Raw genomic sequence first — 24,275 nt, 5'->3', positions numbered from 1 at the left:
AGTCCTCAGTTCAGTTCAGTCGCTTAGTTGTGTCTGACTCTGCGACCCCATGAATCGCACCATGCCAGGCCTCCCTGTCTGTCACCATCTCCCGGAGTTTACTCAAACTCACATCCATCGAGTCAGTGATGCCATCCAGCCATCTCATCCTCTGTCATCCCCTTTTCCTCCTGCCCCCAATCCCTCCCAGCATCAGAGTCTTTTCCAGTGAGTCAACTCTTCACATGAGGTGGCCAAAGTACTAGAGTTTCAGCTTTAGCATCAGTCCTTCCAAAGAACACCCAGGGCTGTATAGTCCTGCTGCTGCTGCTGCTGCTGCGTCGCTTCAGTCGTGTCCGACTCTGTGCGACCCCATAGACGGCAGCCCACCAGGCTCCCCCATCCCTGGGATTCTCCAGGCGAGAACACAGGAGTGGGTTGCCATTTCCTTCTCCAAAGCATGAAAGTGAAAAGTGAAAAGTGAAAGTGTAGTTGCTCAGTCATGTCCGACTCTTAGCGAACCCATAGACTGCAGCCTACCAGGCTCCTCCGCCCATGGGATTTTCCAGGCAAGAGTACTGGAGTGGGGTGCCATCGCCTTCTCCCTGTATAGTCCTAGATCCCTGTAAAAGACTGTAAGGAAATAAACGAGCTCACCTTCACTCCAGGCTGGTGCTCTATCACTTTTTCAGGCACAGCAGCTGAGAAGTGAAGCCACAACAATGGCTCAGCGAGTTTCCCAAACCAACACAGCCATTTACTGGAATGCTGGCAGCAGTACCTTTTCTTGAGGTGTCATGGGTTGTGCTGTGCGGTCCTACAGCCCATTTCTCACTTCATTTGAGAAGGCTTCCTTATCTAGTTGATCTAGAAAATTGTAAAGACTTTACTTAAATTTTTGGTTTTAATAGGCAATGGTATAGGAGAATATACTGCCAAGAAAGATACATATTGCTGGGGTTGTTTTGTATTTGGTAAGTGACTTAAAAAAACTGCTATATATAAGCAACCAGGGGCAAAAATAAGTCTTTATGTTTCCTTCTTAGATATAAGCTCTGAGTATTCTAAGCAAATTCTAACCAACACTCAAGCATATACTCAATATACGGTTGTTGCTGTTATTCAGTTGCTAAGTTGTGTCTGACTCTCTGCAGCCCCATGGACTGCAGCATGCCAGGCTTCCCTGTCCTTCACTATCTCCCAGTATTTGCTCAAACTCATGTCAGCTGAGTCAGTGATGCCATCCAACTATCTCACCTTCTGTCACCCCCTTCTTCTCTTGCTTTGAATCCTTCCCAGCTTCAGGGGCTTTTCTAATGAGCTGGCTCTTTGAATCAGGTGGCCAAAGTATTGGAGCTTCAGCTTCAGTATCAGTCCTTGCAATGAATATTCAGGGTTGATTTCCTTTAGGATTGACTGGTTTGATCTCCTTGCTGTCCAAGGGACTCTCAGGAGTTTTCTCCAGCACCATAGTTCTAAAGCACCAATACTACTGTATCTTGCAAACAATGTGTGTGTGTTCTCAGTCATATCTGACTCTTTGCGACCACATGGAGTATAGCCCCTCCAGGCTCCTCTGTCCATGGAATTTTCCAGGCAAGAATACTGGAGTGGGTTGCCATTTCCTTCTCCAGGGAATCTTCCTGACCCAGGGATCGAACCTGCATCTCTTGCATTCATAGGTAGATTCTTTACTGCTGTGCCACCTGGGAAGCCCCTTATGAACAATAAAATCAAGTAATTACTTCAAACATGCAGTGTTTAGATATATATAAAAGGATTACAAGTACTGAAAAAAAAAAACCCCATGGATTAAAATACAATATTTTATTTCTCACCTAAAAAACAAGCAACCCAGAATTAAGATATACATAAACTTCTCAAATTTACCCCTAATAAAATTTTGAATATTTATACAATTTCTACAGAAACATACAGTGTATCAAAATCTGCATAAATCAAATTTATAAAATGTGTAGAAATGCATAGTGATATTATCAACTTACAAAGCAAGGATATGGAATTATTTCCAAAACAGCCTACAGTAGAAAATAGTCATTATGGCAGCAGCTTCTGATGGTTTTTGTGTTTGGTAAGGTTTCTGATTCCAATATATAGAGTCCTTTTTTATAGAGTATCTTAATGAATTGCACAAAATACCCATTTAAAAGTTACATGCACAGTTTCTGTGCTACTGTTCTTAGGCCTATGCATAGTTAACAAGGTTATAATCTATTCAAGGAAAATGCGACCTACCTGCAAACACATAAGTATTAAACACCAATTCTCTTAGTTTCTTACTTATGGTTATTTTGCAATTATATAGGCATAGAAATGTATTCCTTTTTAAACATCCCTAGAGATGAATGAAAGCTCACATGGTTGATCAGAGATCAGGAGCAAAATACAAATTGACGATTCAAAATTATAAATAAAACTCTGTTTAAGATGTTTACCTTTGACTCTCCAAATTTAAGAGCTAAGCTTGGAAGAAGCAAGTTTGTAGGCTTTTCTTTTTAAGTAAATGTAGGTGCTCTTTTCTGTTTTATTTTTTAAGCTTTAGTGAAATATATTTTTCTCTGGTAGTAGTTTGTGAATTCCTTCCATTGATCATGATAACAGGATCAGTCTCTAATTTACTTGCCATTCCCTGCCTCATTAATTTTCTTTTTATTTATTTATTTATTTTTGCCTCTGATGGAGCATTTTAATCTTGTGGGGAATAAGAGACTATTTAGATATATTGACCACTTGCAGTATTTAGTTTTCCTCTTGTAGGTACTATCTCAATAAATGTTGAATTCAAACAAGTCTTCTCATTGGTAAAATACTAACAGAAATATGCTTCCTGAAAAAAAACAAGAAACACTAGGGAACTAACAGATAATTGAACAGAAAGGAGTTCATATTTGTTCATGAACTGTATTTTTCAATAGACTTTTTTTAAAGACTGTGCAGGGAATTTCACGAAGAAATAAATGAAAGGTCCATTCACCCTTGACTATATAAATTGCACAGCTTAGGTTATAACACATAGTAGTCTTGTAAGGCTTAATCCAACAAGGGTTTGGAAATTCTCACCCTGGTTAGAAAAACCTTTGATGTGTTTACAGTGGTGGTGTGTTATTTGCGTTACTCTCATTTCAAGGTTTCAAAATTGAAAAACATTAATAGTTTTCTAAAGTGACAGGTAATGGGGAAAAGCCAATCCTCAATGTCAGAGGACATTTTTTCTCAGTTAGTAGGCCCCCCTCACGCCTTAGGAGTTGGGACTGCCAGAGGGCAATGGAATGCTGACAAGTAGAGGAGTTAATGCCGCACAAATCTTCCAACTCTACGGAATAGCCCTGGATGTTCCATCTTGTCATTTCTTTTTTGAGCCATACAGCATTCAATTTCAGAGCAAATGGCAGCAAGTTAATTCAGTCCTCAGACAGGTAACGATTCCATCAATACCATCCTACAAATTGCATTCAAAGCTCCTGAAATAGTATACCAAGAAATGAAAGAGGCACTAAATGTGTTGAAATTCACCTTTCAAAAAAGCAGCATGACCGTGGAGGAAGGCCACCTCGGCTAATAACCTGTGGCAGTGCTTCAAAAAGATGTAAAATTAAATAAAGACACAACAGGTTGATAATCACCAAGTTACATAGGAAAGTCTGGTTACTCCAACCTTTTTTTTTTCAAGTGTGATAAAAAAAAAAAAAATCAAACTGCCTTTCAGACCCCTGAGTGTAATCCCAAAGAAGACAACAATGCTTTTAACTCTGTTCTAAATAAAACAGAGCTAAACGCATAGATTACCAACATCATCTTAAAACAAAACAAAAAAGATGTAAACATCTACAAAGTTTAAGGTAAAAGCAGTTTTGTAAACAGTAACTGCAGATGATCATGTTATTGTAAAAATCACAGTTTATCAACGTCCTCAGGCTCCCGCGGAGCCTCTGGGTTTGGAGCTGTACAGGTGACAACAGTTGCAGCAGGTTTCAGGCGGCTTTCAGTCCTGTATAAGTTTACGTGTCAGTAGGTAGGTTACTGATTTCTTTCATTCCTTCTAAACACTATGGATGTTATTTATCTCCCACTTTTGAGTCATTTTGCTGGAGTCGCAGTCGGAGATGAATACTTGATGGAGGACCTCCGAGCGATCCAAGCACTTTCCAGAAGGAACGTGAGTCAGTCTGTGCAGGTTCTGGAAAACACAGGGAAACACAGCGTTACACGTGAGCTCTGTGCTATCACTGGCATTGGACAGGTCACCTCCTGGCTTTCGTAAGAAGACAATTCAAGCAAATTGGTCAGGCATGAACCAGCTTCACCCCAGACTCTGGGTCTCTCTTGTCAGCCTTCTACATCCTTTTGTTGTTCAGGCATGATGTACTGCAGGTACCTCCAATTCAACACATACAAACTTAAATTCATCATCTTCTCCTCCAGACCAGCTCCTCTAGTTCCTATCCAGCTAATCCAGCTGTCCTGAGCTTAGGACAGCGCAGCTCAGGCTGCGTGCCCGCCTTCCTTCCTTTGAGTCGCCAGCTGAACACGGACATTTGCAGGGACTTGGGCTTATACCCTTTCCCATCCCCAGCACCCTTGTCTTAGTAGAGTCCTTGTCACCTGCTGGAGGTTCAATTCAGCTCTCAGAGTGCAGTCCTCAGACTAGCTAAGATTGGGTCTGTAGGGTCGAAACAATTTCCTAAGAATACAAAGACCCTAACTGCCTTTTCCACTGTATGGACATTTATACAGACAGTGCAAAAGCTATGCTGGGTCAAAGAGCTGGGGCTGTAGCATCAATCAAGGGGTCACGTTCTCCATGGCCACAGACTCACAATTAGAAAACAAGCCAGTTTCATTTGAGAACATCCTTGACGAAGCAGTAAAATGTGTTAGTTTTATTAAGTCTTGACTCTGAGAGACGGTAGGTAAGAATGGCCAGAACACAGGCGGTTGCTGGACTTGAGGGCTGAACGAGCGCTTTTTCTTGTCATGTGACTTTGAAAGGACAAATCGCAGGCAGATTACAATTATGCAAACTTGGGGCTGGGGCGAAATTTTACAGAAAATAAAGTGAGCCTGTCACTTCAAGGGGAAAAGAAAAACAATATAAAGCTGACAGTTGTTTGTTGTCATTGATAAAATCCAAGTTTTCAAGCAAACATTTGAGTTTTAGAAAACTTGTATCCATCATCAAGAATGTGACGGCACCACAAGATGGAAAGACTTTTCTGGTAAACGGTGGTTATATTTGTGAGTTCAGGGGCAGTGCATGATGAAATGTGGCATCATTTGGAAGATCTGCATGATTCAGTGAGTCGATATTTTCCAAAGGAGCTGTGAAAGTATGATGTTACAAAAGATCCACTCAAAGTTTCAGACAGACAAGTGGGTTTAATGCAACAGAGGACAAAATGTTCACTGACAGGGATTCCAGATTCCAGACTGCAGATAACTTTTAAGAAGCTCCTGGCACTTCCCTGATGGTATCGTGGACAGGAATCTGCCTGCCAATGCAGGGGACACAGGTCCCCTGATCTAGGAAGATCCCACACGTGGCAGAGCAACACCCCCTGGCAACTCCAGAAGTGCACCACAACTCCTGAAGCCCATGCCCTTGGGTCCGGGAGCCACAGCTGTTTGAAGCCCGGGCACCTAGAGCCTGTGCTCCGCAATGAGAAGGCCGTGCAGCACAGCTAGAGCGGAGCCTCTACTCACAGCAACTAGAGAAAGCCTGGGCACAGCTATGGAGACCCAGCACAGCTATAAATAAATGAATGAATAAAAAGAAACCACCAGCTACACACTTGTGTAGCACAATTATCTGAAAAGGCTATTAAATTATTCCTTGTTTTCAAACTGCATGTCTACACAAGGCTGGATTTTCCTCAGATATTCAACTAGAACAACATCTCGCATCAAACTAAACGCAGAAGCAGAGTAGGAATCCAGAGTTCTTCTATTAAACCAGACACTAAAGGCATTTGTGAAACTATAAAACAGAGCCACTCTTCTCATTGAGGTGGGGAAAATAGCTATTTTTCATTAAAAGTGTTATTTATATTAACATGTAATAGGGTTATGAGTGTTACTTTTACACGAATGCGTACATCAATACTCACAACAGCTCTCAGGTTTAATTCCCAATTCAGAAACCCCATTAGCTGTAAGCTGCATAACAAATCTCCCTGGGAGTGTGTCAGCAGTTAGTAAGGATGTAAACGGGTCCAGAGGAGCAGAGTGAGAACTGCTGACTGAACCGGCCTCCTGCTCACCAGTCCAGACTTGACAGTGTTTCCAGAATTATCTTCCTAGAAGTACCCACTGTTTCCTATCACTGTGATCCTCAGCTAAGGTCGGTCACTCCCCGAAGACCACAAAAAGTTCCATGCTCTTTCCCATGGAGAACAACTTAGGGAACCAGAAAACACCCAGCTCCTAGAATTCTCTACACTAAGATGCTATGACCCTGCTCACTCGGCATCTCATTCATCCTCCATGAAAAGTCTCATCACACCTCAAGATTCCGTGCAGTGATACTTCCTACCCGAAACTCACCAGAAATAAAGCCTCCTATTAATCTCTCTTTCCTATCCTATGGCACTTTATTTCTTTAATAGCTTGTTTTTGTTTCTTATTTATTATTTTTGACTGTGCTGGGTCTTCCTTGCAGGGCGCCAGCTTTCTCTTCTCTAGTTGTGGTGAGCAGGCTTCTCACTGGGGTGGCTTCTCTGGTGGAGCCCGGGCTCTAGGGTGCATGGGGTTCAGCACTTGCTGTGTCTGGGCTCCCAGGCTCTGGAGCGCAGGCTCAGTAGTTGTGGTGCATGGGCTTTGTTCCTCTGTGGCAGTGGGGTCTTCCCGGGTCAGGGATCAAATCTGCATCTCCTGCACTGGCAGGCGGATTCTTTACCACTGAGTCACCAGGGAAGCCCCATTTTGCTTATTTTTATTTCTACGTTTTTTTCCTTCTCTTCCATTATAGGATGGGCTTTAGCTATTTTTTGAAAGGCCCAGTGAATATTTATTAATAGTAACATCTGATACACAGACTGATATTCGGTGCTGTGTCCTTTAAAATATAGTATCTAAAATATGTGCATTCCATTTTTTATCCATTCCTTCTCATATTGTTTTGCATCTGTTAACCTTCTTTTACTAGTTAACTAATATTGTCCTTACTCACCCCTAGGCTTTACTGCTATTATTCATCTTTCTTTGTGGAAATAAATGCTCTCTGTTCTCTGGGAGTTATATTAATCTTCTCCTTCCTAACATCAGCAACTGACACAAACTTACCGCTTCTTGGTAATTATCTATGCAACATAGATAATTCCCATAACTGGGAATATTCAGCTAGGCCATTAACATCGTCACTACATGGCAAACAAGTGTTTTCTGGCAGGGAGGGCATGACAACAAATACAAGATGTGTAAAGAAAGTTAAGGGCTGCCAGCTTCTTTCAGTTTGGGGGAGCTTTTTCAACTTTTTGTTTCACAATAAATTGATTTACTTTAGCCAAGTCTAGACTTTGAAAATTATAGAGTACCATTCGAATGTTGGAACCCTCAACTTGGCATACAACACTGAAAATTCACACCTGAAATAGAAACACCGCTCCCACAGAGTCAAATGAACAACCAAATGTGGCCTTTAAAACAAGCAACAGGCAACACATATCCTGCACTTAACAGCCAGGAGGAGAAGCTGTGAAGCCTGAAATCCAACACGTTACCTGTTCATCTCTATCGCCACCTGCTGGACAACAGGCAGCAATATTTTAAAAGTTAAACTAAAAGAGCCATTCATTAAAACTATATACACATATGTATATATAAATGAGCCATTCATTAAAATTATATATATTATCATTTAAATTAAAAAGATCAGATTTCGATATTAGAACAATGGTGATGATTGCCTCAGGGAACCCTGGTTTCCCTATGTGGATAAATGAACAGTGGGTCTGCATGGACCCTGGGTGGTGTCCGTCCGTGATGACATTGTACTAGAGAATAAAAGGGTTGCTCTGTTATCGAACGGTGATTCTCCAGTGATCAGGAAAATGAGAGGGAAATGCAAGCCAGTGAGAATGCAGGTTTTAAGGTTTACATGTCTCAATTCCATATATTAAAATGAAACAGCACATATTTCAGAACTAAGATGCAGAATACCTTGAAGTACTGCCATTCCTTAAATTCATTCAGATTGCAGTGTGTAATCATAACTTTGGATCCATCAGGCCCCTTCGTCAAACACTGGTCATACTGCATGAGTTGATTGGCTTCGTTGATTCGGAAAAGCTATTTAAAAAAGAGAGAAACTCAACTCTTATAATTAGACTCAATGACTACCCTATTTCTCTATCACATTTCTGTATGTTCAGAACCGCAAGTCCAAAGGCAGGAATTACTCATTTTGATGGTAGTGAAGATTGCTTCTAACTATTAGAAGACTGCTTCTAACTATTTAGCCTTTTAGATACAGAATCGGTCGTTAAGATATTAATTACACCAACAGTGTAAGAAAATGAAAATGTGGAAACAGACCTGATAATGTATCACCATCTAAATTAGAGACAAGAAAAATACTCACATAGGAAGGGAAGAAAATATGTGGTTGCTGTTCTCAGTCATGTCTGACTCTTGCCATCCCATGGACTGTAGTTTGCCAGGCTCCTCTGTCCATGGGATTCCCCAGGCAAGAATAATGGAGTGGGTTGCCATTTCCTCCTCCAGGGGATCTTCCCAACCCGGAGAACGAACCCGCGTCTCCTGCATTACAGGCGGATTTTTTACCATCTGAACCAGCTGGGAACACGACTGGTAATAGGATCCCAGCTTCTTGGGGGGAATACGTGGAAAACTGAACAATATCTGAACAAACAAAACTGTTAGGGAGTGAGGCTTACACAATTTTACACTCAAGCAAAATATATTCTAGTCTCTTATATGAGACACAAATTCTAGATTGCTGTTGCCTAGGTAAGAACCAGTAGTGCTCTTATCCCCTCCTTTAAGCAAATGCTTCAGCACTGTTGGTTTTTCACAGAATGTTTTACTTTATCAAACAATCACAGTTACCAAACTGAAAACCAGGCTAAAGCCTGTGCTGCATCAGCGTGCTGGCTCCCAGTGCATACCAACTGCATCTGGAAGGCCGGAGCCAGCGGTGTACCTGATTCCCGCCCATCCTGTGGCAGGGGCCCAGCTCCACAAAGCCTCCGTTGGTTTTCCCCATGCTGTCGATGCAGTACACAGTTTCAAAGCCTCTGATCTGAAAGAAATGAACAAAGGGTCACAGGCTGGTAACAGTTTAGATTCTGATAAGCTCTAGCAGGAGCTCAGAGAACTTTGTCTTGAGGCTGAGGTCCACATGCAGCCTGGTACTTACTGTCCCTGTCAGGCCTCTGGGAACACAGAGCTATAGTCATCTCTCAGACTACTTATGGTCTTTTTATTTTTTCCTACTTATCATATTGATTTGTGAAGCAATTTTGTTACATGCAAAGAGATAGGGAGGGTTTCCTGTTGTTCTTAGATTTATAAGGTTGTTTATACTTGAAAAGTCATTGGTTAGGACTTCCCTGGTGGTACAGTGGACAGAAGTCCACCTGCCAATTCTGGGGACACGGGTTTGATCCCTGGTTCGGGAAGACTCCATATACTGAGAAGCAACTAGGCCGTGCTACGCCAGAAGAGAAGCCACTGCAATGGGAAGCCCATGCACCACAACCAGCGAGCAGCCCCCATGGGCTGCAACTGGAGAAAAGTCCGTGCAGCAGCCAAGACCCAGCCCAGCCAAAAACCAATAATAATGGTAACAATTAATTAATTTTAAAAAGCCACCGGTTAGATAGCGTGAAACCACTTATGGTCTGAAAGTCAACACTGGAAGGGGCTCATTTCAATGAAGGACCTTGGCCTATAAATTTCGATAAAAGACAACAGAAGAAAGAAATTTAAAAATACCATGAGTACCATTTCAGATTCATGAGAAGCAGAGCGAAGGGACGTGACTACAGTGGTCACAGACACTGGCCCTAAGTATCTAGACCATCAGTGAACCTGGGAAGGAAGGCTCCCAGTCCTGACAGCTGTATCCAGGGGCTGGGGTTCATGGAGGGGCAGAGGGGTAGCTGTGACCAGCAGGCCGGGCAGTGAGGCTCCTCTCTGACCACGGACATTGCAAGTAATAATCAACAACATGTGTGCTCAGTGGTGTCCGATTCCTTGAGACCCCATGGACCGTAGCCCACCAGGCTCCTCTGTCCATGGGATTCTCCAGGCAAGAATACTGGAGTGGGTTGCCATTTCCTTCTCCAGGGTATATTTCCCATCCAGGGATCAAACCTGGGTTTCTGGCATCTCTAGCTTTGGCAGGTGGATTCTTTACCACTGAGTCAAATGGGGGGAGTCAAGCTATAGCTGACAAATTAAATAATACAGACCACCTATGGAAAAACTGTATATATTGTAAGTACGTGGCAAACATGTGCTTCCATCTCTGGAATGCATGTTTTGTACAAAAACAATCTTCTCCCTTTTTGGAAATACTACTACAGATTTATAACTTGATTAGAGATCACTATTGACATCCGTTGGCAGCTGGACGTGCTTGTCGGGGCTCTGGGACAGAGGTCTGGGTTAAAGGTGGACGTCTGAGAGCCATCAACGTGTGAAGGGTGGGCTCTGAATCCTCTACTGGGCAAGCTCACCAAGATAATTCATCCCTTCCACACAGAAGGCTCTAGGCTAGTGACGAATTCTCAAGAGCAAAAGATAACCAAACCAAAACTCAGTCTGGGCTTTCAGGGGCTCTGGTCCAGCTGGGAGTTAAACACAGCTCATCAAAACAGAAGACAGAAATACGGGACAGAGAACTGTTAGGATAGAGGAGCAGAGAGAGATCGAGCACATCCTGCTACCCAGACTACTGACCTCTCACCAAAAAGGGCAGGTCACTTTGCTCTACCTGCTTCTCTAAGTGCTGGGGCTCCTCAGGGACAGATCTAGCCTCTTACCTCTGCATTCTTGCCACTCAGTCCCATGAAACGTGCTGCGGCCTCCAAATACACGTCACATCCTTAGATCTACATGTAGCCTCCTTTCTGGGCCCAAGGGCTCCTGGACAGCCCAGTGGGGTGTCTACCAGGCCATGTGTGCCCTCTTGACCCCTCCCCATGCACCCTCACTGGCAACTTCCTCATCGTGGCTGACACCCAATTTGCTGGGCAAATATCGGGTTTGGCCAAAAAGTTCATTCGGGTTTTTTTCTGTGACATTGCATGGAAAACCCAAACGACCTAAAACCAAACTAGCTGTCTGCCTGGCCCACACCCTCCACTCACTTGCCTTGTTTTCCAGCAAACTTCCCCGCCTCAAATTCTTCTCTCTTCCCCAACATTTCCATCTCGCTCTGCTTTCTCCTGAGCTCAGTCTCCAAACATACACACGACCACCCAGCTGACACTTACTTCTCCCCAGTCGACATTTTTGGGCGGCAGAGGGTAGTGTGAGGTGATGTCATAAGCTATTTCTTCCATGAACCATTTGAAACTCTTACAGTTGTGATCTTCTCGAAACTTCTTCAGCTCTGATATATCCCCATATGCTAAGGCCTTTGATTCAGGGCGACTGGCATAGAAGTAGTCTTTGTACTCATCCCACCAGACCTCCACAACTCTAACATAATTCTGGGGAAAAAAAAAATTAACATTATTATAAAAAAATAAAAATATTTGTACTATCATAAACAGTCTCTTCCTGACACATGAAATATGACAAACTCGTTTCAAAAGGACTGTATATTTAATTAAGTGTGTGCAAGTGAGCTCATGACCCTGACATGTCACGGTCATGAGTGTTCAACCAAAGAGTGGTGGACACAGAATCTGGTGTCACGGTGCTGAAGGTCACGTGTGCCTGCGTGCTCAGTTGCTCAGCTGTGTTTGATTCTTTGTGACCCCATGGACAGTAGCCCACCAAGCTCCTCTATCCATGAGATTCTCCAGGAAAGAACACTGGAGTGGGCTGCCATTTCCTTCTCCAGGGGATCTTCCTGTCTTAGGGATTAAACCTGAGTTTCCTGCATTGGCAGGCAGGTTCTTTACCACTGCACCACCTGGGAAGGCCTAAAAAGGTTACACGCACTAACATAATATGTTCTCTCCTGCTGATGAAGTTGAGTGAAGAAAGGGTTCGTGAGAAGCTGGCTGGAACCACCCCCACCCCTTCACCCTGTCTCCTGCTCCTGCCCAGAACAATCTCCTCTGAGCACCACACTGTTGGCACGTGCAGAAACCACAGGGATAAACAACAGCTCTGCTCACTCAGACACATTCCTGCAGGCGCCTCTGCCCGTCTGGTGACAATATATATACCTGAACCACTTCACTGCAGCCCGGAATTAAGTGGATATCTCCCCCTGCCCATGCCCCAGTGGTGTATCCTGAAAAGCAACCAAAGAACAATCAAGTAAGCTGGCATGTGATAACTAAGACCTAACTTCTGCTGTTGTACTGAACACAGGTGTGAATGGAAGCGATGGATATAGTACAGACCCAGCGAGGTCCTCGCACTTGGACATCAGCTGGCAGTAAACTTTATAAAGGACTTGGGAGTCCGCCTTTTCGGCTGGGTGGGCATAATGTTTCTGCTGCTGCTACTCATCTCTGCTGCTGCAGTGAGAAAGCAGCACAGGCAACATGCAAAGCAACAGCAAACCTCAGTTCCAACACAACTTTACTTACTAAAAGGGGCTGCATTGGGCCCGCTGGCCAAGGTGACTGACCATTCTATATCAGGAGTGGGAACATCTAGTATTCAGATTAAATGTTTTCTTGGCTACAAGGTAACTATCAAAGGGTGAATGCCTGGCCACGGGCCTGTTGCTGCAAAAGCCTGTGGGCTCAAGTAGTTCTAAGTGGCAGTCTCCTAAAAGAGCACAACATTATTGCTAAATATTTTGAATTCTTGCAAATGCATCCAAAGTTAGACACAGTCCATGTCTTCTAGGTACTCATGAACATGAAGAATTCAGGCCATATGTATAAAGGTTACAGTAACAAAAAGGAGGAGCATTTAATTATTTGGGATGGGGGACAGGGCTGGCTTGGTTTGAAGGAGTGGTTAGTGAGTTGGGGTCGGGACTTGCAGCAAAGGGCAACACAGCTATGTGACAAACCATGGTGTGTGTGGAGCCCTGAAGGAGGTCTGTTACCACCTCTGGATGCAGAATTCACTGAGAGAAAAGCTGCCTCCATTTCTCCATTTAAAGTGAAAAGCGTGTTAGTCGCTCCAGTCATGTCTGACTCTGCAACCCCAAAGACTGTGTAGCCCGCCAGGCTCCTCTGTCCATGGGATTTCCCAGGCAAGAATACTGGAGTGGGTTGCCATTTCCTTCTCCAGGAGATCTTCCCAACCCAGGGACTGAACCTGCATCTCCTACACTGCAGGCAGACTCTCTACTGTCTGAGCTACCAGGGAAACTCCTTCGGATAATTAAGAAGTGAATCTGCGTGAAGCATTTAGATTTTTGTACACACTCAGCTCTCACGAAGTGCCAGCTCTCAGTGACACCAGTGTTTGTTTTTAGGGACTTTGCATGTCAACTCTCAGCTGACAGCCATCTGCATGGAAGGGTCTATGCAGGCAGCAGACATCAGATTCAATTTCCAAGGGAATAACCCTGACGGGCAGTGGAGATGGCCTGAGGGGTGGGACGGAGGGGAGAGGGATGGGGGAGGGGGGTGGGTGAGCACCCATGGGAGGCCTGAAGGCCTTTGCTGGGCAAGGAGAGACTGGAACCAGGGCCGTGCGGGAGGTGGGAGGCGGTGAGGAGACCACCTACCTCCTCATCTCACCTCGTGGGCTCAGGGGTCACAGAAAAAGGAACCATCTCCAAGGAAAAGTTAATGGCTCAGCTCTGACAATGCTGAGTCAGAAACGTCTGAGGACCACCTAAGACGAGGGTTCTAGGGAATTCCCTGGCGGACCAGTGGTTAGGGCCCTGTGCTTTCACTGTTTGATCTCTGGTTGGGGAACTGAGACCCCATAAGCCATGCAGTGTGGTAAAAAAAAAAAAAAAATCAAAAGAAAAGGAAGGTTCTGGGCAACAGCTGATACGAGAGGTCTGCAGTTCAGAGAAGCCCGCTGGCTGGAGAAACAGCCCTGGAGGCGGAGGGGACACACGGAAGCAGAGGACGGAGGTGCTGGCGACAGCTGCACTTGCTGGGCTTTGAGAAGACCCATGGCTAAGCTGACGGTGACGGGTGTTCCCTCTCATCTCTTTCTGTTCCTCGTAGCACAGGCTTTTCTGAACTGACCTGATGACATGAATTTTTGGTGCCTGTGGGGCTGATTCCAAGGGCAGGTTCTCTTCCTGCGAGGCCGTCAGGCCTGGTGTTAAATGGGAACTCTGTCTAACGAGGCTCCATGATGGTCATTTTGAAGATAATCTGGCTGGTCAGAGGGCTGTGCTGGTTCTTACAGCCTCGTTTCTCCTTCAGTTATCTATTCCCTTTGGGGAACAGTCCTGAGTTGCAGCTGTGGCCAGAAATAGACTTCCTTCTGCTTTTGACTTGGTTAAGGGCTCCGGAAGATGAAGGGCACCAGTCATATGCTCTTAGAGTATGGCGGCCACACGACTCCTACATTGCTCCATCAAGGAGTAAGGCCGTGGTCCTGCCAGCAGCGGGGCCTGTAGACTCTAGGGTGAAACTCTCCTGGTTTGTCCCTCGTTTGGGGGACAAAAGATACTAAACTATTTTTAAAAAAATTTTTACTGTTACTTTTAAACTTTTAATTCTGTATTGGGGTATAGCCGATTGACAATGTTGGGACAGTCAACAGAGAGGGCACTCAGCCATACGAAAGATACTGAACTTTTACAAGCACTGTTCAAAACTCTGATTTTGTTTACTACACAAACTCCTATTATAATCACTTTACTTTTTAAAAATCAGATAAGAACAGTATTTTACTGATGTGTGAATAATACAAACTGGTATTTTCTTTCCAACTATTTTCCTACAGTGTTGCTGCTGCTGCTGCTAAGTCGCTTTAGTCGTGTCTGACTCTGTGCGACCCCACAGACAGCAGCCCACCAGCTCCACTGTCTCTGGGATTCTCCAGGCAAGAACACTGGAGTGGGTTGCCATTTCCTTCTCCAGTGTGTGAAAGGGAAAAGTGAAAGTGAAGTCGCTCAGTCATGTCTGACTCTTCGAAACCCCGTGGACTGCAGCCTTCCAGGCTCCTCTGTCCATGGGATTCTCCATGCAAGAGTACTGGAGTGGGTTGCCAGTTTTTACAAATTAATTTGAGGTATCTTCACAGAAAACACTCGATATAGGAATGATAATCAGAGTAGGATACAGGGAATAATCTTAAACAGTAAGAAGTTTCACAAATAAATCCAGCCTAAGTTAAAAGTGACACCCAGCATGACGGCTTCAAAGGTGTCACCCAGCCATCAGGTTGACACTCGGTAGCCATGTGGCACACGTGTCAGCTCCCAGCCTCCCCACTTTTAACCAAAAGACTCACCTTTAGGGTAGGAGAAGACCCTACATAGACGGGTGGGGGGTTCCCCTGCCAGCCCTCAAGACGGTAGATGTGCCCAACACGGGAACAAGGGACAAACAGCAACTTGCCTCCACACTGCCAGATCTGTCAGGAAAGACACACGTGCAGCTGTTTCAAATGCGAGCTCTGTCTTGTGAAACCTAAACTAGACACAGTGTCCACAGGGAATTTATACACCAAACAGATCCTGCAATGACTTCCTGTTTCTCGAGCTCACATACTAACAAAGAGGCTGCTGGGGAACACAGGTGTGCCCGGGACCCAGGACCCCTTCCTGACCTCCTGCAGCACCCGAGACACCCCCATGGTAACCCTCAGAGCCACACAGACATCCCAGTCCTCACATCCTTGTAACCCCCCTCCCGCTCCACCAGCTAACATGTCTCCCATGGGGGAGTGTTCTGATCAACGCCTTACCGGCTCCTACACCTCTGATCCCCTCTGCGATGGCTCCCCTATTTATTTACAGTAGGAGATTATGCTGCTGAAGGGCAGCTGGGGGTCATGCCCTCCCCCTCGGCCTCTCGGATGGTTTCCACTGCCTGCTGGATTAGTAACAGTGTAACAGCACTGGAGGCTCCTCACTGTGGCCCTAATATCCCTGCCCACATGGTCTTCCCCTTCATCTGTCGGATTCACGCATTCAGCTTCGGCCAGCGTTCCTGTCTCCTCAACTCTCATATCCCCCGTCCTGTGCCTTTTCCCATTCTACCTGCTTAGAAGCGTCCCCCAACCAATCTCACGCCCATCTTCCTAGTTCTGTCTTGAACACTTCCTCTAGCAGGATCCCACCAACTGCTCCTTCATCACATCAGCTGAATGTGGGTCCACCTTCTGATTGTGTTACGAGTTTAAGTAGAATTCCCATCTCTTATTGACTGTAAGTTCCTTGACAGCGGGGACTGGGTTTCTCCCCTCATCCCTCACGGGGATTCAAGACAAGTTGAACAATTATCTATTCAACTCAAACTGGATCACTGTTCTCTCCCTTTCTTTCGGGAAGAGGTAGGGAGCTGCAGCTCCCGTGTCAGTGTAAAAACCCCAGTTCCTGCCGGGGTCTGCCTCTGTCCTGAAGCATCCTGTCCTACAGGGATGAAAGGCAGCTTCAGCAGTGGATGGACAAATGGGACCCCGACAACTGCTGATTCCCCCAGGGGCTCTGATAACAAAAGGCTCCAGGATGGAAAGCCTTTGGGGGAGGGGTGGGGGATGGGAGAGGAGGTATTTTTACTCTGAAGCTCGCTGGCCTCCGTTTTTAGCTGAGCCCTGTACATATGTACTTGGAGCTTGCATTTTGCCTTATTTTTTCCCAAAAGGCAAGTATGTTTGTTAGTCATTCCTTATAATTTAGAGAAATGCATTAAACAGTACCTCCCCACACACACACAACCTGAAAGAAACCAGCCTTATCAGATAGTCACAACAATCAGTAACTTCTTGGAAAAGCTGCAGTTGTTTAAATGAAATGTTACCTTGTATGAGATCTCAAAGTTTTCACCACCCCAAATCTGGAGGCCTGGATCGTAGAGACCCAGTTCAAAGAAGAAGTCTCTTTCGATGGCGAATAACCCTCCAGCCATGGCTGGGGACCTAAGGGAAAGAAATGCTGAAACAACTTTGAAAGACAAATGCCCAAGACCCCTTCAACCACAGACAACAAAGCTTTTTGGAATACAGTTAAATAATGCATAGAAGAGACAAAACTGATGGCCAAACATTAAGAAATTATAAAGCCTTCACCAAGCAATTCTGTTCATAATTTCTTATGAATTCACTACAATGTTTAACTGAAATGGTATTATATATTTCATTACAAATCAGAGCATTACATCATTTCGCCATTAGAGGGCATCTTTGTTCCTTGGTTGACTTAAAAATTAAGCCTTGTGAGTTAAAACAGAATTTTCGCTTTCACTCCTCAAAAGGACTGAGCTAGAAGCCGTGGTTGGCTAAATGTTCCCATAATGATTTATGAGTCATTCTAAGATGAGTGAAACCATATGCCATGAAAGTAGTATCTCATTTTTTAAATTTTATAGCTCAGGGGTTTGCCAAATAAGGGTGTAGCTCGTGGGAGGACAGCCTGTGTTCATTGTGAGTTTGCGAATGTGGCACGGAAGTGCACAGGAGAATGAGAAATAGTTATTTACTGTGCCAGGATGCAGGGATGCCAGAGGGTGACTCCTGGGCCTTCCTGAGTGCGATACTGAACTGGGTACTTTTTAGGCACAAGAGGGAAAAAAAAAAAAGACTTGGTAGCTTTCTATGGTGAGCCCCTCCCACCATCAGAAGTTAGAGAAGAATAGTTTTCATCCTGTTCTTCCGGGAACAAAGGATTATCACTGCATACGATTCTTAGGTAGGTCCCTCCACTGGAGCTTCTTTATCAGCATACCTGATATCAATCTATCGCCAATTCCCGCTGATGCCACCGTCAACTCACATAGTGAGTTCACAGGGTGAACCCACTTCTTCCCAGCCTCTCTGCTGGCCATCCTAGCCCATCGACAGAACCCTGACGGTGTGCTCTTTCCTGGCCCACCGGAGCCCCATCAGGCAGCTGGGTAGCACCGCCTGCTCTGCAGACCCCCTCCTGCCCCAGGGCCCAGTCTCCTGACCCGAACTCCCTTCCTGTTGCTCCACAGGGCCGGCTCCTCATCCCTCAGGGCTCGGCCTCAGGAACACTTTCTGGGCTTTCCTTCTCACCACTTGTCGTACTTGCTCCTCCAGAGTCATTCGTGTAGTGAACTGCTTAATTTCTGTCTCACCTGCTGCGTGTTCAGTGCCACGAGGGAACACAGCTCATTAAAGGGAAATGTCATCACGTCAGGGGAAAGTCATCCTTTCAAAAGGCTTTTCTTCTCAAAGTACACGGCTGAACTCCCTAAATAGCACTGGTGCATTTTCGGTTATATTTTCACACCACGTTTATTTAACTGTCATTTAACATTATTATGACTATGCCCTTTTGATCTTTAAACATATTCCCAGTTATCTCAGTACATATTTGAAAAACATATCTTAATGTGAAAGCCAGTGAGTTATTCAAAGGGAAAACTTCCTTAAATTTTTCTAGCACATTTAAAAAAATTCTCTTTACTAGCCCATGGGTTTGGTGGGAATACACCTGTGGTCACCACCCCTTATTTTTTCCCTCCCAGAATTATTTGTGAGTCAGGTTAAATAGATCAGTGGCAGGCTCTTGGACAATTTTTGAAAAAAAAAAAAAAAAAACACCTCAAAAAGAAATTTGGAAAATGTCACATAAAGTTGAAAGGTTGTATAATTTCCTTATGTTTGCCATTTCAGTATCCTGGTATCACGACATGCCCAGACCCCACCAGCTTTTTGCATAACATTAGACGCTATCCCCAAACTGAGTTCGAGCATCATCAGTAGCGCAACAGGAAGAGAGAGACCAAAAGCAGAACCATAAGATCAAAAAAATAAAATTAGACACATTTAGAAACCTACACTAGCATCTAACTAAACAATTCATTTGGGGCCACTCTTTAAAAGATGGTAAAAATGTTCTAGTAAAAAGACCAAAAAAGAGAGAAGAGCATAAATTTTTCTATTTGAAGAGGCACAAGAAAGGAGAAAGGAAGATTCTGGAATAACGTCTCCTTTTAATCAAATGCTCTTCTGAGAATGAAGTCATAAAGGAATTCTGTGTAACATTTCCCAAAGTCATGTATTTTTATTCATCAAATTTAACTGGCATAAAATTACTATTTAAGAGCATATAAAACGAAAGAAAAAAAAATCTTGTTACTGCCTTTTGTTGTTAATACTACCCTCCAAGGCATCAAAGTAGATACAAAACTTGGATGGTAAGTAAAATTTACACATTTTAAACTTATAGAATGATATTATTGTCAAAAGAACAAAATTTCATGTCTAGTCCACTTTCCCCTGTGGACTCAGTGGTAAAGAACCCGCCTGCCAATGCAGGAGACATGGGTTCGCTTCCTGGGTCAGGAAGATCCCTGGAGGAGGAAATAGCAACCTATTCCAGTATTCTTGCCTGGGGAATCCCATGGACAGTGGAGTCTGGCGGGCTACAGTCCATGGGGTCGAAAAGAGTCAGACATGACTTAGCGACTAAACAAAATAACAAACAAAAACCTACCAGGAGAAGACTGCAAAGCTTTTCTTGTTTTCCCCCTGTATTTGGAACTGATACCATAAAATATGCCCACCCTCCAAGTCTGCCCCCAAATGGAGCTTGCTTTTAAGAAGAAAGCAACCACAAAGATGACAGGGTGAATTTAAACCCCTGAAACAGCACAAAGAAAGAAATCCTTTCAGAGTCTGAGACAGCATCTACAGTGTTAATTATATATATATATATATGTATGTATTTATTTATATTTATATATATATATATATTTAGCTTGGCAAGAGGTTAATAGGTTAGCAGCGACTAGAGAAAAGAAAAAAAGGTAAGTGATTTAGTGATTACCGATATGGTTCAGTTTTTGTCTTTCTCAGTCTCTTCTCTCGGGGGGTCAGAGGCACCCGTTTCCAGAGCATACTCCAGTCCCATGCTCCTCGGGCATACCCATCTTCGTCACCACCCCCTTGGGGCACAATTTCATATGTGTTGCCATTTATGACATCTATGAGCGGCACAGTGCAAATGGTTCTGTGTTGTGTTGTTGATGGATGGCAGCAAAGATGAAATGCAAGGGCGTGTGGGGACCCACGTGTTTACACCAGGACATGGGGAAGGAAGAAAAAAAAGTACTTAGAGAGAAACACTCCACATTAAAAAGAGGAAGTAGTGAGCTTTACCGATAAGGTTCAGTTTTATGTTTTCTTTTGGCCTTTTCCTTGTGACTCAGGGGGATTCGTTTCCATAGCAAACTCCAGTCCCAGGCCCCTCTGGCAAAACCATCTTCATCCCCACCTTGCTGAGGCTCAATGGAATAGTCATTCCCATCTATGTAATCTATTAGAGGCACAGTGCATGTGGTTCTGAAACATTTACAGAAAATGAAAAAGCATTTAAGAGACCCAACACTTAGTAGTCGAGCAAGTCTAACTGTATTATCTCTTGTTATTCTGGGTTGCTCTATTTTTTCCCCCACTAAGGGAACTTAGGACTTCTCTAATGGCTCAGACAGTAAAGAATCTACCTGCAATGCAGGCAATGCAGGCTCGATCCCTGGATTAGCAAGACCCCCTGGAGAAGGGAATGGCAACCCACTCCAGTATTCTTGCCTGGAGGATCCCATGGACAGAGAAGCCTGGAAGGCTACAGTCCATGGGGCTGCAAAACAGTCAGACACAATGTAGCAACTAAGCAGCAGCAGGGGACATTAATATCTAATGGGAGATGACATGAACGAATGCCTTGAAAAGTCAAGGAGGCTGTTTTCATAAGAGAAGGGGAGAGGGGACATCCCTGAGCTCACAGACAAATGTTAGGGACAAAGAGCCGTATCCTTGAACTTAGCAGCATGACCTCATTTTCACTCTGGTCCTACAGGCTCGCTCTCTTGGTAACTTCACATTATTTACCAGGTTTCCCTGCCCATTTTTTCCCGCTCCTTGCTCAAAATCAGTGTGTGTGTGTGTGTGTCTGTGTGTGTGTGTCTGTGTGTGTGTGTGTCTGTGGGTGTGTGTCTGTGTCTGTGTGTGTCTGTGTGTGTGTGTGTGTGTGTGTGTGTGACTTCTTCCCTGGTGGTCCTGTGGTTAAGACTTCAACTCCCATTGCAGGGGGCACAGGTTCGATCCTTGTCAGGGAACTATCAGGAAATTAAGAGCCCTCCTGCCTCATAAGGCCTGGCCTAAGACAAAAAGCAAATATAAATAAATAAAGATTACAGTTTCTTTTTTTAAAAAAAATGAGTGTGTGTGTGTAGAAAGATAATACTTGCTACACTTTCAGCAGTGCTCCCAACTCTTTGCTGCTTTTTACTTCTTTGGGAGAAGTTATTATGAAAATCTGTTTCTGTACATTTACTTGATCTTCTATCCTATTTCTTTTATGGCAAAAAATTAGCTTTTATCACACACACACACACAAAAACACAAAAATCCATAAAAACCTGCTGAATAGCATAAATAGTGGCTTGAGAATTTGGAGTAAAAAACAATACCTTTTATCTGGTCTTCATAAAAATGCTAGTGCTATATGACTAATCAGGTATAGTGGCAACTCTGCTAAGATAATTGGTACACTGCTTGTTCTGGTGTACATTTCATCAGAAAGGGTTTTAAAAGGCATCTCCTAAAATGGAGATTACAGTTTTTTACAACCACGGTTAAGGTACATTTAAATGTTTAGAAACCAAGGAGAAGGGGAAAATCCTTGGGGCTCAGGATTTCGACACAGGGGCTTTATTCCTGCCTGTGGACTCCTGCGGGCCAGTCAAGAGGCCAGTGGAATGACCTCACTCACCCTGCCCACATCCCAGAGGACTGCCCACTCTCATCAGGAGAGAGGAAGGCTAGCTATCTCTCCTCATGAGAGTCTTGTGATTCTCGGATTTCTAAGTAAGCAATGGAAGGTGTCCCAGAGGGCTCTCAGCTGGATTCCTTATAAACTGTCCGAGTTGGGGCAAATTCATGCATTTCTCTCAGTATCGGCATCCTCTTTAGTTAAAGAGAGGTAATAATATCTATTTTGCAGGGTTGCAGTGAGGATAGAATCAGACAGCACGTAGAGATCACTGTTGATAGATCCTGGGATGATACAGTCCTCTGAAAAGTCTTCCTCTGACTCAGGCCACAGACACAGGGACATGTCTTATTTCCTTCTTAAAATTTTCATTTTAATTAATTATTTGTTTCTGGCCGCTGTGGGATCTTAGTTCCCTGATCAGGGATAGAACCCACGTACCCAGCATTAGAAGTATGCAGTCTTAACCGCTAGACTGCCAGAGAAGTCCCCCTTTATTTTTTCTAGATTCTGAAATAGTAAGGATTCTGGACTAAAAGCAGGGAAGGCTTTGGGAACCAGAAGACTGGTACTGCTGTCAACAGTTTCAGATCCGCTGTGAACTGAACAGTGATCACTACGTTCCCATGGGACAGCTGTCCACTTCTAAACTTTAAAGTTCATGTGGAAATCCAAGGCTTTGACATAGATGACAGCTAGCCCATACTATGTAAAATAATGATTTCCAAGGTCATACAAAAACCAATAGGCATAATTTCAAAGCATGCTCCTTCAAGTCTTCAGAATATTACCACAGTGTGGAGGGGGCAGTTAACATTACTCTTAGAGCAAGCTTGTGGAGCTGGAGGAAGTCTCTTTACTGACCCAACCATAAGGCGATTCTAAGTGAGATATGCTGGGCTTATTCCAAATGTCTAACTGCCTGCATGTGAATCAGCCCCACGTTTCTGCCAGGCTCCACTCAGGGAAACAACTAGCTAGAAAATAATACTCAACACGAAACTTGATACACTGAATGGAAATGAAATCAGGATGGGAATATCATTTGTCCTTCTAGGATGAGGTTTACTTTTCAATCAGGAAAGGAAATAAAAGCAAGGTAATGTTACCTGTCCTTAGATATGGGAGCTACAAGTGGTGCATACCAGTTAACCGCCACCTCACAGTGGGCATCGAGGTATATTAAAACCTTAAAAGAAAGAGGCAGGATGAAAAAACACTCACCTACAGGACATTATCTATCACGTACAATTTTAAACTAGATGCTAAGATAAACTGGCCATAGAGTCAGTTTTGATATTTGTCTGGTTAAGATAGCATTTTCATTTCAATTAAAAAAAAATTAAAGTGGTACCTAAAAATGTACATGATCTTTTAGTTACAAAACCCAAAACAGACACAAAAATATTGAACGTTTCCCACCTGTCCGAGTTTGGCCTTCTGGGCACCGATACTTCGTGCCTGAATTAAACCTTCTCTTCTCTCATTTCGAAATACCTTGACTAGGCCATTCCACAGTTTAATATAGTCATCCAGTTTTTCTTTCAAGTGTTCTATGAATAAAAAACTCAGTCAATATTATACATTATATTTGTGGTTATAAACCAGTTAAGCTATCATTTTTCTCAAGAAAAAAGGCTAGGCAACAGGTCAGTAATTTTACACAGAAGCATGCTCAATGTTAATGTATAGAGAAGCAAGGTGAAGTGTATTATTAACGTTAAAATTCTGAGCTTAATACACCTATGGAGAACTATTAATAGTTAGCCTGAGAATGATCAAAACTCTCTAAACATACAGAACAAATAACGACTATGCCAACTGACATGAAAACTTAAAACAATTCAAATGTTAATATTCTATCTAGAAGCTTTCAGGCACAATAGTTCTTTGGCTTTTGGCAGAAGCAATGGTTCAGGATTTCTGAAGATGCACTGTCTACGGATAACATTACACAGCCTCCTGGAATCCACACGGGGTATAGGTTAACATTTGTTTCTGAGCCATCCTCCCCCTACAATCAGTGATGAAGGGAGTAGTCTTGATGTGACGATCAATATAGTTCCCATCAAACTGACAAATAACAACATCAACAAAAAATCCTATCTTCTCTGTATTTTAAGCATCAACACATGTGTGCATGTGTGTGCACTAGGTCGCTTCGGTCACGTCTGACTTTGCAACCCTATAAACTGTAGCCCACCAGGCTCCTCTCTCCATGAGATTTTCCAGGCAAGAATACTAGAGTGGGTTGCCATTTCCTTCTCCAGGGGATCTTCTGGACCCAGAGATTGAACCTGTG

General features: G+C 43.8%; 1 protein-coding gene across 2 annotated transcripts in view; it reads right to left on the bottom strand.

Annotated features, from left to right (window-relative positions):
* Window positions 1-1,791: 1,791 nt before the first annotated feature.
* Window positions 1,792-24,275, bottom strand: part of GALNT7 (polypeptide N-acetylgalactosaminyltransferase 7) — a 132,983-nt gene continuing 110,499 nt past the window's right edge. The window contains exons 4-12 of one of the 2 annotated variants that reach the window (XM_040230055.1): window positions 23,396-23,526; window positions 23,083-23,162; window positions 20,362-20,544; window positions 17,037-17,154; window positions 15,526-15,648; window positions 11,457-11,675; window positions 9,158-9,256; window positions 8,155-8,283; window positions 1,792-4,177 (exon numbers count right to left, since the gene is read on the bottom strand). In XM_040230055.1, the coding sequence (XP_040085989.1) occupies window positions 4,040-4,177; window positions 8,155-8,283; window positions 9,158-9,256; window positions 11,457-11,675; window positions 15,526-15,648; window positions 17,037-17,154; window positions 20,362-20,544; window positions 23,083-23,162; window positions 23,396-23,526 (1,220 nt within the window). In that variant the 3' untranslated portion in view covers window positions 1,792-4,039. Of the gene's footprint in view, window positions 4,178-8,154; window positions 8,284-9,157; window positions 9,257-11,456; window positions 11,676-15,525; window positions 15,649-17,036; window positions 17,155-20,029; window positions 20,213-20,361; window positions 20,545-23,082; window positions 23,163-23,395; window positions 23,527-24,275 lie in introns of both variants that reach the window. The other variant, XM_040229983.1, reaches the window with a different exon arrangement.

This window comes from Oryx dammah, unplaced genomic scaffold (assembly GCF_014754425.2).
Source record: "Oryx dammah isolate SB20612 unplaced genomic scaffold, SCBI_Odam_1.1 HiC_scaffold_1, whole genome shotgun sequence".
NCBI classification, from domain to species: domain Eukaryota; kingdom Metazoa; phylum Chordata; class Mammalia; order Artiodactyla; family Bovidae; genus Oryx; species Oryx dammah.
Note: the sequence above shows the minus strand (reverse complement) of the source record. Positions and strands in the feature narration are given on the sequence as shown.